Here is a 13958-nt window from a genome sequence, read left to right on the forward strand (position 1 = left end):
CAAGGTCTTATTAGACATACTAGAAACTTCCAGACAGGTGTGTTGAGGCAAGTTGGAGCTAAACTCTGCAGGACAGTGGCCCTCCAGGACCGACTTTGGACACCCCTGAGCTAGACAGACAGTGAACAGGCGAGATGTTGGTTCATGGCTTTTAATCTTCCAGTAGATTGAATCATATCTCGTTTAATTTTAATATTGTAAAACTGTAAACAAACAGAAAATACAGCAATTAGATTGTTCTCAACTTATATTCAAAGTGCAAAGTACATATTCAACTGAGCAGTATTTACTGCCAAAATAGGCATTCAAAGAAACATTAAATCTACACATTATGCACTAAACGTCACATTGTCATATGCATGTGGTAATTATATTCGTATATTGTACAAGTTTTAAGTAATTGCTCGACATCACAACTCCAAATTAGCCTAATAATCATAACAAAAGACCGCTAGCATATGGCGCTACCTAATGCTCATACTTTGCACTTTACATTTAGTTTTTAGCAACATTAATAATCTCTAGATAGATACATTTACTGTCAAACATCTTAAACCTACTAAACGTCATGTTTATGTGACAAATTACAGCCTTATGAGGCCACGACTTCACCGCACGAGCCGCTCTTCAGCCATGACGCATACATAATGAAGTGAACTCAACTCAACACGAGTCATAGGCTGCGGAAGTTACCATACACAATCTTTGCCACAAGAGGGCGCTTGAAGGTCAGCATATAACCACAATCACCTTTTTACAATTAAACTGAACCGTTACAACGTGTGATTGGTTATAATGCGCAACGCGATTATAACAGATGGCTTTTGAGAATACTATAATAAGTTCAACAGCAGAGTGGCTAGTGTGCAGCCGAGATAACGTTACACCCGCAAATGGCGGTTGTTAATGTCAAGCCCTGATTATTATCCCTTAAATGTCACACTAGTCTTGTCTGAATTTGTTCGTTCGCTTCACGTTATAATTTCCCAGGCGTAGTTTTGGTATTGAGGTCAAACTCCACTTGCCTTGCGTTCGTAGTTTTGAAGTGGTTCCCCCTATTACAGCGACTTTATTCTGGCATGTTCTGCACACAGGGTGACCATCTTCCATTAAGTTTCCCTCAGGACTTTTGTAAAAGCCAAAATATGACCACACCTCAGATTTGGTCCTTTTAGAGGCTCAACAATCCCATGAGTCCTGTCACTGCCTTCTGCCATTTCTTCTCATTCAAAAACAGCGGTGCGCCAGACTGACGCTGACTGGACAAGATTTACCGCGAGTTTTCACAATCGTGATAATCACACAAGGTTTTAATGATAATTAAATTTTATACGATATTACATTTACATTTATGCATTTAGCAGACGCTTTTATCCAAAGCGACTTAAAACTTGGGGGTACAATAAGCGATTGGTCGTGAAGAGTCGAGTGAGCGCAACAAGTGCCTGAAATACTTGGTCCGTGTACATTTCTCAGTGTAGCACAGGCTAGAGTAGGGCGGGAAAGAGGAGGAAAAGAGGAAAGGAAAGTTGTTGTTGTTTTTTTTAGGAGGTTAAGTGCTCACGGAAGAGATGAGTTTTTAGTTGACTTTTGAATGTTGTCAATGAATCCGCATTTCGGATGGCGGTGGGCAGATCGTTCCACCAGCTGGGAACGTTGAATGAAAATATTACTAACCGTTACTAAATTTTATCGTGGTTTATCGTGAAACCGGTAATCGTTTCATCCCTAACCCGGGGTCTGTGCAGGTGTTCTCCGGGGCCTGAGCGATGGCACAGCGCTGTGGAGAGGGCCAGTACAAGGACCGGCTGGTGCAGGAGTGTGTGTCCTGCAGTCTGATCTGTCACAACCCTGTGGTTCTCACACGCTGCTCTGAACACTGCGGTGAGTTACACTGTCTGTAGCTCATGAGCAGAGGTGGACAAACTACACAACTCCATTACTTGAGTAAAAGTACAGAAGTACTTGCTTTTAAAAGTACTTAAAGGGTTAGTTCACCCAAAAATGAAAATTCTGTCATTAATTCCTCACCCTCATGTCGTTCGACACCCTTCAGACCTCCGTTCATCTTCAGACACAAATGAAGATATTTTAGTGTAAAGCTGATGCTGAGAAAGGCTTCAGATAGGCCTCCATTGGCATTCAGTACATTGACACTCACAAGACCCATAAAAGGCACTTAAAACGACGTTACAAAGTCCATCTCACCACAGTGACTCTACAATAATCTTACGATGCGACGACAATAGTTTTTGTGCGCAAAAAAAAATCAAAATAACGACTTTATTCAACCTCTTCTTGTCTTCCGTGTGTGTCTTCACGACGCATGCGCGAGAATATGACGTAGGGGATCCATGAAATGCACACTCTAACCCCATTTTGAGAACTACACCGAGACCTAAAGCACGATCAATGTAGAATTCAACAGCTTAGATACGCGCGTCTTCCTCTGCTTGTAAACAAATCTCTTCTGGGTCATGTGTCCGAACGCCGGATCTGCGTCATATTCTCGCGCATGCGTCGTGGAGACACACACGGAAGACAAGAACAAGCTGGATAAAGGCGTTATTTTGATTTTTTTTCCACACAAAAACTATTGTCGTCGCATCGTAAAATTATTGTAGAGTCACTGTGGTGAGATGGACTTTGTAACGACGTTTTTAGTGCCTTTTATGGGTCTTGTGAGTGTAAATGTACTGAATGCCAATGGAGGCCTATCTGAAGCCTTTCTCAGCATCAGATTTACACTAAAATATCTTCATTTGTGTCTGAAGATGAACGGAGGTCTGACGGGTGTCCAACGACATGAGGGTAAGTAATTAATGAAAGAATTTTCATTTTTGGGTGATCTAACCCTTTAAGTATCAAAAGTAAACACAGTTACTCACAGTAAAAGTAAACGCATTATTTTATTATTGTTGCATTGTTGTATGAATGCACTGTTCCATCATGGTGGACATGCTAGCATACCTTGAACTCATTTAAATACTTGCTTAAAAGTTACAAAGCTCTTATCAAAGTCAAAATCATACTGGAAAAGAAAGGTTTCTACATTGTGTTTATCTGACAGGATTATGTAAAAACATATTTCTGAAAGGACTTCAGTTAAAGGGTTAGTTCACCCAAAAATATAAATTCTGTCATTAATGACTGACCCTCATGTGGTTGGACACCCGTCAGACCTCCGTTCATCTTCAGACACAAATGAAGATATTTTAGTGTAAAGCTGATGCTGAGAAAGGCTTCAGATAGGCCTCCATTGGCATTCAGTACATTTACACTCACAAGACCCATAAAAGGCACTAAAAACGACGTTACAAAGTCCATCTCACCACAGTGACTCTACAATAATTTTACGATGCGACGACAATAGTTTTTGTGCGAAAAAAAAAATCAAAATAACGACTTTATTCAACCTCTTCTTGTCTTCCGTGTGTGTCTCCACGACGCATGCGCGAGAATATGACGCAGATCCGGCGTTCGGGGATCCATGAAATGCCACTTTAGCCCCATTTTGAGAACTACACCGAGACCTAAAGCACGATCAATGTAGAATTCAACAGCTGAGATACGCGCGTCTTCCTCTGCTTGTAAACAAATCTCTTCTGGGTCATGTGTCCGAACGCCGGATCTGCGTCATATTCTCGCGCATGCGTCGTGGAGACACACACGGAAGACAAGAACAAGCTGGATAAAGGCGTTATTTTGATTTTTTTTCCACACAAAAACTATTGTCGTCGCATCGTAAAATTATTGTAGAGTCACTGTGGTGAGATGGACTTTGTAACGACGTTTTTAGTGCCTTTTATGGGTCTTGTGAGTGTAAATGTACTGAATGCCAATGGAGGCCTATCTGAAGCCTTTCTCAGCATCAGATTTACACTAAAATATCTTCATTTGTGTCTGAAGATGAACGGAGGTCTGACGGGTGTCCAACGACATGAGGGTAAGTAATTAATGAAAGAATTTTCATTTTTGGGTGATCTAACCCTTTAAGTATCAAAAGTAAACACAGTTACTCACAGTAAAAGTAAACGCATTATTTTATTATTGTTGCATTGTTGTATGAATGCACTGTTCCATCATGGTGGACATGCTAGCATACCTTGAACTCATTTAAATACTTGCTTAAAAGTTACAAAGCTCTTATCAAAGTCAAAATCATACTGGAAAAGAAAGGTTTCTACATTGTGTTTATCTGACAGGATTATGTAAAAACATATTTCTGAAAGGACTTCAGTTAAAGGGTTAGTTCACCCAAAAATATAAATTCTGTCATTAATGACTGACCCTCATGTGGTTGGACACCCGTCAGACCTCCGTTCATCTTCAGACACAAATGAAGATATTTTAGTGTAAAGCTGATGCTCTGAAAGGCCTCCATTGGCTCCACTTTACACTCTCAAGACCCTTAAAAGACACTAAAGACTAAAGTTACAAAGTCCATCTCACTACAGTGGTTCTACAATAACTTTATGAAGAGGCGAGAATAGTTTTTGTGCGCAAAAAAACCCTAAATAACGACTTATATAGTGATGACGATTTCAAAACACAGCATCATGAAGCTTCGAAGCGTTATGAATCAGTGAGTCGATTCAGCGGTTCAGAGCGTTATGAATCAGTGAGTCGATTCAGCGGTTCAGAGCGTTATGAATCAGTGAGTCGATTCAGCAGTTTGAATCGCCAAATTTCAGCAGTTTGGTGGTTTGACACGCGATCCGAATCATGTTTCGACTCACTGATTCATAACGCTTCGAAGCTTCATGAGGCCGTGTTTTGAAATCGTCATCACTATATAAGTCGTTATTTAGGGTTTTTTTGCGCACAAAAACTATTCTCGCCGATTCATAAAGTTATTGTAGAGCCACTGTAGTGAGATGGACTTTGTAACTTTAGTCTTTAGTGTCTTTAAGGATCTTGAGAGTGTAAAGTGCATTGAGCCAATGGAGGCCTTTCAGAGCATCAGATTTCAACTAAAATATCTTCATTTGTGTCTGAAGATGAACGGAGGTCTGACGGGTGTCCAACCACATGAGGCTCAGTAATTAATGACAGAATTTTCATTTTTGGGTGAACTAACCCTTTAAAATTATTAGCCCAACTACGCTTTTGCATGCTAACTAACATCATTGTGGAACGCTATGCGTTAGCGCTGTATCCAGGCTATGGCAACTTGGCGGGTAAATCTATAAAAATCATTTGACCAATCATAACTCATACCAATGTTAATTTTGACAGCAAATTTTGATTTAGTTTAGTCTTTTGACTATAACATTTTAGGTATCTGAATTGTTTTAGTTTTAATTGACTATAATAAGATTTGAGTAGATTCAATAGGCTAAACTTCAGTTCTTGTGGTCTGGCGTCTGAGAGGCAGCTTTCTGTGTGCACTTTTTCAGACTTATCCACGTCTGCTTTTCTGAATTTGAACTTTGAAGTATGACCATGGTTCTGCGTCTGGGAACTGCCTCCTTCTATTTTGCCATCAATTGATTAGTGTTCAAAAAATACTTGGAAATCATTGAACTTCATGTGATCCTACAAGAGTGATTACTGACAGGCTGTCTGCACAAAAAACAAACTAAAAAAAAATTACGTTTTAAAGAAGAAAACAAATCATCCACTGACTTTCTACTTCAAGGGCCTTGATAGAAATGTAGTGGAGTAAAAAGTACAATATTTGCCTTTCAAATGTAGTAAAGTAAAATTCATACGTTTCCAGAAAAAATACTACTCAAGGAAAGTACAGATACTCAAAAAGCGTATAAGTACAGTACTCAAGTAAATGTACTTAGTTACTGTCCACCTCTGCTCATGAGGTGATGTTCTGCCTGCTGAAGGACGTGTGTGTGTGTGTGTGTGTGTGTGTGTGTGTGTGTGTGTGTGTGTGTGTGTGTGTGTGTGTGTGTGTGTGTGTGTGTGTGTGTGTGTGTGTGTGTGTGTGTGTGTGTGTGTGTGTGTGTGTGTGTGTGTGTGTGTGTGTGTGTGTGTGTGTGTGTGTGTGTGTGTGTGTGTGTGTGTGTGTGTGTCCGCAGTGGCCTGGAGGTGTAAAGCCGTGTCGGGTCAGTTCTACGACCGCCTGCTGAAGAAGTGTCTGAAGTGCTCTGAGCTGTGTGGAAGTCACCCCTCCGCCTGCTCAGATGCGTGCAAGAGTGAGTAAAGTGTGTGTACTTCCTCAGGACTCACTGAGGAACGAGTCACATGACCTCAAACATCTCTGAGCTCATTACTAATACATGACACTTTGCTTCAATGTGAAGTGTACAGCTTGTATAACAGTGTAGATTTACTGTCCCCTCAAAATAACTCAACACAGCCATTAATGTCTAAACCGCTGCAAATAAAGTGAAAATGTCCAAATCGGGCCCAATTAGCCATTTTCCCTCCCAGTGTCATGTGACTCGTTAGTGTTACAAGGGCTCAGGTGTGAATGGGGAGCAGGTGTGTTGAGTTTGGTGTTATCGCTCTAACACTCTCTCACACTGACTGGGTTAAAACAACACAATCGCTGGGTTAAAACAACCCATTCCCTGGGTTAAAACAACACAATCGCTGGGTTAAAACAACCCATTCCCTGGGTTAAAACAACACAATAGCTGGGTTAAAACAACCCATTCGCTGGGTTAAAACAACCCATTCGCTGGGTTAAAACAACCCATTCGCTGGGTTAAAACAACACAATCGCTGGGTTAAAACAACCCATTCCCTGGGTTAAAACAACCCATTCGCTGGGTTAAAACAACACAATCGCTGGGTTAAAACAACCCATTCGCTGGGTTAAAACAACACAATCGCTGGGTTAAAACAACCCATTCGCTGGGTTAAAACAACCCATTCGCTGGGTTAAAACAACACAATCGCTGGGTTAAAACAACCCATTCCCTGGGTTAAAACAACCCATTCGCTGGGTTAAAACAACACAATAGCTGGGTTAAAACAACACAATTCCTGGGTTAAAACAACCCATTCCCTGGGTTAAAACAACACAATCGCTGGGTTAAAACAACCCATTCCCTGGGTTAAAACAACACAATAGCTGGGTTAAAACAACACAATCCCTGGGTTAAAACAACCCATTCGCTGGGTTAAAACAACACAATAGCTGGGTTAAAACAACACAATCCCTGGGTTAAAACAACCCATTCCCTGGGTTAAAACAACACAATAGCTGGGTTAAAACAACACAATCGCTGGGTTAAAACAACCCATTCCCTGGGTTAAAACAACACAATCGCTGGGTTAAAACAACCCATTCCCTGGGTTAAAACAACACAATAGCTGGGTTAAAACAACACAATCGCTGGGTTAAAACAACCCATTCCCTGGGTTAAAACAACACAATAGCTGGGTTAAAACAACACAATCGCTGGGTTAAAACAACACAACCGCTGGGTTAAAACAACCCATTCCCTGGGTTAAAACAACACAATAGCTGGGTTAAAACAACACAATCGCTGGGTTAAAACAACACAATCGCTGGGTTAAAACAACACAATAGCTGGGTTAAAGCAACATAATCGCTGGGTTAATAGAACACAATCGCTGGGTTAAAACAACCCAATCGCTGGGTTAAAATAACCCATTCCCTGGGTTAAAACAACACAATAGCTGGGTTAAAACAACCCATTCGTTGGGTTAAAACAACTCATTCCCTGGGTTAAAACAAACCATTCATGCTGGGTTAAAACAACCCATTCATGCTTGGTTAAAACAACATATTCACTGGGTTGAAACAACACTATCGCTGGGTTAAAACAACCCATTCGCTGGGTTAAAGCCTCCCATTCGCTGGGTTTAAACAACCCATTCATGCTTGGTTAAAACAACCCATTCACTGGGTTGAAACAACACTATCGCTGGGTTAAAACAACCCATTCGCTGGGTTAAAGCAACCCATTCACTGGGTTAAAACAACCCATTCATGCTGGGTTAAAACAACCCATTCACTGGGTTAAAACAACCCATTCATGCTTGGTTAAAACAACCATTCGCTGGGTTAAAACAACCCAGTCGCTGGGTTAAAACAACCCAATCGCAGGGTTAAAATAACCCATTAACTGGGCTAAAACAACCCAATCGCTGGGTTAAAACAATCCAACTGCAGGGTTAAAACAACCCAATCGCAGGGTTAAAACAACTCAATCGCTGGGTTAAAACAACTCAATCGCTGGGTTAAAATAACCCATTAACTGGGTTAAAACAACCCAATCGCTGGGTTAAAACAATCCAACTGCAGGGTTAAAACAACCCAATCGCAGGGTTAAAACAATCCAACCGCAGGGTTAAAACAACACATTCACTGGGTTAAAACAACCCAATTACTGGGTTAAAACAACCCATTTGCTGGGTTAAAACAACCCATTTGCTGGGTTAAAACAACCCATTTGCTGGGTTAAAACAACCCATTCGCTGGGTTTAAACAACCCATTCACTGGGTTAAAACAACACAATCGCTGGGTTAAAACAACCCATTCATGCTGGGTTAAAGCAACCCAATTACTGGGTTAAAACAACCCATTTGCTGGGTTAAAACAATCCAACTGCAGGGTTAAAACAACCCAATCGCAGGGTTAAAACAACCCAATCGCTGGGTTAAAACAATCCAACCGCAGGGTTAAAACAACACATTCACTGGGTTAAAACAACCCAATTACTAGGTTAAAACAACCCATTTGCTGGGTTAAAACAACCCATTTGCTGGGTTAAAACAACCCAATTGCTGGGTTAAAACAACCCATTCACTGGGTTAAAACAACACAATCGCTGGGTTAAAACAACCCATTCATGCTGGGTTAAAGCAACCCAATTACTGGGTTAAAACAACCCATTTGCTGGGTTAAAACAACCCAATCGCTGGGTTAAAACAATCCAACTGCAGGGTTAAAACAACCCATTCGCAGAGTTAAAACAACCCATTTGCTGGGTTAAAACAACCCAATCGCTGGGTTAAAACAATCCAACTGCAGGGTTAAAACAACCCATTCGCAGAGTTAAAACAACCCAATCGCTGGGTTAAAACAATCCAACCGCAGGGTTAAAACAACACATTCACTGGGTTAAAACAACCCATTTGCTGGGTTAAAACAACCCAATTGCTGGGTTAAAACAACCCATTCACTGGGTTAAAACAACCCATTCACTGGGTTAAAACAACCCATTCATGCTGGGTTGTTTTTAACCCAGCATTTTTCCGAGTGCAGAATGGTGGCCATACAGACTCTTCTAAAGATGGCCGCTCTCAGAGCTGAAGATGAGACTGAGGCCATGGATGACTGGATGTCCTGTGTTCTGATGAGACCCAGATAAACTCTTTTGGTCCAGATGTGTCAGGACAAAGACAAGGCAGGGCTGGAAAATAATGGTGGCCACACAAAATATGGACACTTTGGTCCCAATTTGGACATTTTCACTTTAGTTGCCAGCGGTTTAGACATTAATGGCTGTGTTGGGTTATTTTGAGGGGACAGTAAATCTACACTGTTATACAAGCTGTACTACTTCACATTAAAGCAAAGAGATGGTGGTTATATTAGTTATTAAAGACTAAGACATTTATGACTAATTTAGATAAATCATGATCTTTAGCCAACTGGGGACACAAAAAAATGTCCCTCAACTTAATTGTAAAACAAAGTGTCTGTTCTACCACTAAAACGCACGTGTGTGTGCAGCCGTGACGCAGAGGCCCGTGCGCGTGTCCGTGGGCGTGTCCGCAGTGCCGCTGGTGCCCGGCAGAGGGCGCGCCGTGGGCCGGTCGGCGCTGTACTCGGAGGCGCTGCTGTACTCGCTGCTCGGTGTGTGTGTGACGGTGCTGATGTTCACACTGACCGCGGCGATCCTGCTCCTGCTCAGGAGAGCCCAGAACCAGCACCAGAACCAGCACCAGCAGCCGGAGCCCAGGAAACAGCAGCCCCACAAACACGGACAATCATCCAAAGGTCAATCATACAATCATAACACTCCTCAAAACATATTCAGGATTTATTTAGTGACCATAGATACTAGATATTATAGTACATTATATATTTTTTGTACATATATACTAAATATATTCACATATATTTTAATATATATATATATATATATATATATATATATATATATATATATATATATATATATATATATATATATATATATATATATATATATATATAAATATATATAATATATATATATGTATTATTATTATTATTATATATATTTTTTTTTTAACTATTATTAACGATAGTCCTCTATATTATTTATACTGGGATCTCAAACATTTTTCAATATTTCTCAAAAAATATTTAATTATATTTTCTGTCATATTATTATTATATTTCTTAATTTTGTCATAAAATAATTTTATATATATATATATATATATATATATATATATATATATATATATATATATATATATATATATATATATATATATATATATATAAATAAATAAATGTAAAAAAAAAATATATATATATATATATATATATATATATATATATATACCATTATTTTGTTTAAATAAAATATTTTTATTTATTAACACTACTCCTATTCAATATTTATATTTATTTTGTCATAAAATTATTTTTTATTAATCCTGTATGTATATATATATATATACCATTATTTTGTTTAAATAAAATATTTTTATTTATTAACACTACTTCTATTCAATATTTATATTTATTTTGTCATAAAATTATTTTTTATTAATTCTGTATGTATATATATATATATATATATACCATTATTATTTTTTTTAATAAAATTTTTATTTATTAACACTACTTCTATTCAATATTTATATTTATTTTGTCATAAAATTATTTTTTATTAATTCTGTATGTATATATATATATATATACCATTATTTTTTTTTAAATAAAATATTTATTTATTAACAGTACTCCTCTTTATTATTTATGATGGGATTTCAAAACTTTATATTTACAAAATATTTTTGACTGTATTATATTGAAATATATTTTAATGTCATATTATTATTATATTTCCTAATTTTGTCAGAAAACAATACAATTATTTTTAATGCCATATTATTAGTATTATCATTGTCATATAACATTGTATATATAAAATATTTATTTGTTTATTAAAACTACATCTCTACACTCTTTATGCTGGAATCTCATAACATTATATAGTTCTCAAAAATAATGTTTTTGTTTTAATTTATAATGTTTCCAAACTTATATCTTAATGTCATTGGGCTGACTGTAAATATAGTAATCATATTATACTGAATTATATTTTCATGTTGTATTATTATTATATTTATTCATTTTGTCATACAACATTATTTTTGATATTAGAAACATGTATTTAATTATGTATTTATTAACAGTACTTGTCTATTATATTTATGCTGGGATCTCAAAACATATTTAATATTTCTCCAAAAAATATTGAATTATATTTTATGTCACATTATTATTTATTAAATAATTTATTAATAATAATATATATGTTTTTTTGTTTTTTTTATTAACACAATTTCTCTACACTATTTATGTGTATAGATATTTTCTCAAAATGTTCTGTTTAGAATAATTTTTCCAAACATATATTTTAGAAATTGTTTCATTGGGCTGACTGTAGTAAACGTATATATTATAATTAATTATATTTTCATGTTGTATTATTATAATATTTATTCATTTAGTCATATAACATTATTTTTTATATTAGAAACATGTATTTAATTATGTATTTATTAACAGTACTTGTCTATTTTATTTATGCTGGGATCTCAAAACATATTTAATATTTCTCCAAAAAATATAGAATTATATTTTGTCACTTTATTATTTATTAAATAATTTATTATTAATAATCATATAATATATATATATATATATATAAATACTGTTTATTTTTTATTAACACAACTACACTATTTATGTGTATAGATATTTTCTCAAAATTTAGTCTATTTAGAATAATTTTTCCAAACATATATTTTAGAAATTATTTAATTGGGCTGACTGTAGTAAACGTATATATTATAATTAATTATATTTTCATGTCGTATTATTATAATATTTAATAATTTTGTCATATAACATTATTTTTCATATATAAAATATGCATTTATTAACAATACTTCTTTACACTATTTATGCGTTGGCCTCAAAGTCTACATTGAGTGTGTGTTAGTGTGTGTGTAAATGAAAGCGGCTGTTGTTTCAGATTCTCTGGTGGCTGGAGCGGATGATGTGTGTCCGGATCAGGACCGGCCCAGGGCCACAGAAACCTGTGTTTACTGCTTCTCTGAGTGTGACCCCCCCGCGACCTCACACACACTCCATCAGCAGGCCGGAGAGCCGACACACACACACTCCGACAGGAGCCGGCCCTTCAGGATTATATGCTCACCTACTCAAACCAGCATCTGAATACTAATGTCAAAACTGTACTCAAGGATTCCTATGGAAAAACAAGTCATTTCAGTTTGAATAAATGTTCTATTTATTAGAGCACAGCACACTTTTAAAGTCCTCTTCATCTTTCACACTCACTTACTGAGCCATGAACCAAACCAACCGCATAAATCCATACTTCAATCAGCAATATGACATTATTAACTATAAAATATGACAACATATTTGATCTCCTTCTCCACTATCCTTTCAAATAAAGACATAAGATATCTATACTTATATTTAGTTTTTTAAAGTGTAGTCAAGAGGCCATTTCTGCCACATAAGAAACAAAATCATGCTCTGGTAAATCATAATTATGACATAAAAGTCAAAATTATGACATACTAAATCGAAAATTATGACATAAAAAGTCAAAATTATGACACACTAAATCGAAATTATGACAAAAAAAGTCAAAATTATGACATACTAAATCGAAATTATGACATAAAAAGTCAAAATTATGACATACTAAATCGAAAATATGACATAAAAGTCAAAATTATGACATACTAAATCGAAATTATGACATAAAAAGTCTAAATTATGACATACTAAATTGAAATTATGACAAAAAGTCAAAATTATGACATACTAAATCGAAATTATGACATAAAAGTCAAAATTAAGTTTTAAGTAGTAATGACAAACTAAGTCGTAAAAATGAAAACGCAAAATTATGACATACTAATTCAAAATAATGACAAAAAATAAATACAATTATGACATAAAAAGTCAATAAATACTCAAAACGTTCACATTATGACATACTAAACCGAATATATGATATAAAAGTTAAAATTAAAGGTCCCATGGCATGGCATTTTTCTATTATTTTATAATGTTTCCTGAGGTGTACTTATATTGTTAGTATGACTTTTACATCATAAAATGTCATAATTTAGAAATAAAAGGCATTTTTTCTATACTGCTGTTTGCCCTGTGGCTGAATGCCCTGCTTCAAGAGGCGTGTCTGCTGTGAGACTTCAGTAAAAACGCCCACTGTTGTGATTGGCTGACATCTTTGCATTTTAAATGAGCGGAGGGGGCGTGGTTTAACGAGGTCTACGAGGCACGAGCTGCTGCCAGAGAGACGGATGGACCTGAGTTCACTTCACATCAGTTCTCTCAGCATGTCTGAACTGTTGTAGTTACAGCATATACTTCAGGTTATTAGTCTATTTCTAGTCGGAGGGGCTGTCACTCATGTCAGAAAGTTAGTAACTTTAGTAAATTATGGATCAGCGCTGACTCGAGACGCAAACCGTTTAGAACGATTCAGTCCGATTTGGTGAACTGATTCGGTTCACTAAAAAGAACCGATTCAAAAGAAGATCGTTCGCGAACCGGACATCACGGAGACGGAGCGATTGCTAACAAAGTTATTTATAGTAACTACTGAGTTGTGAGAGCGCTGTCAGTCAGCGCGAGTTTATTGTGTTTGTATCTGAGAGTTCTGAATAAACACGAGTCTCAGTCACACCGAGTCCGTCTTCATCATTATTACCAACTTTGTAACACATGCAA

The 13958-nt window shown here is 36.7% G+C and overlaps 1 protein-coding gene across 1 annotated transcript; it reads left to right on the top strand.

Annotated features, from left to right (window-relative positions):
* Positions 1-1746: 1746 nt before the first annotated feature.
* Positions 1747-13910, top strand: tnfrsf13b (TNF receptor superfamily member 13B). The gene is made up of 4 exons (XM_079801688.1): positions 1747-1884; positions 6036-6152; positions 9672-9938; positions 12199-13910. The coding sequence occupies exons 1-4, from the start codon at positions 1770-1772 to the stop codon at positions 12402-12404; spliced, it is 705 nt and encodes a 234-aa protein (XP_079657814.1). The 5' UTR covers positions 1747-1769; the 3' UTR covers positions 12405-13910.
* The last annotated feature ends 48 nt before the right edge of the window (positions 13911-13958 follow it).

This window comes from Gobio gobio (assembly GCF_949357685.1).
Source record: "Gobio gobio genome assembly, chromosome: 20".
Taxonomy (NCBI): Eukaryota; Metazoa; Chordata; class Actinopteri; order Cypriniformes; family Gobionidae; genus Gobio; species Gobio gobio.

What these genes read in the sequence shown, in the direction of transcription:
- tnfrsf13b (XM_079801688.1), top strand. Translation starts at nt 1,770, where the DNA reads ATGGCACAGCGCTGTGGAGAGGGCCAGTACAAGGACCGGCTGGTGCAG. An exon ending in ACGCTGCTCTGAACACTGCG is followed by an intron (nt 1,885 to 6,035) that starts GTGAGTTACACT and finishes GTGTGTCCGCAG; the next exon opens with TGGCCTGGAGGTGTAAAGCC. An exon ending in ACACGGACAATCATCCAAAG is followed by an intron (nt 9,939 to 12,198) that starts GTCAATCATACA and finishes CTGTTGTTTCAG; the next exon opens with ATTCTCTGGTGGCTGGAGCG.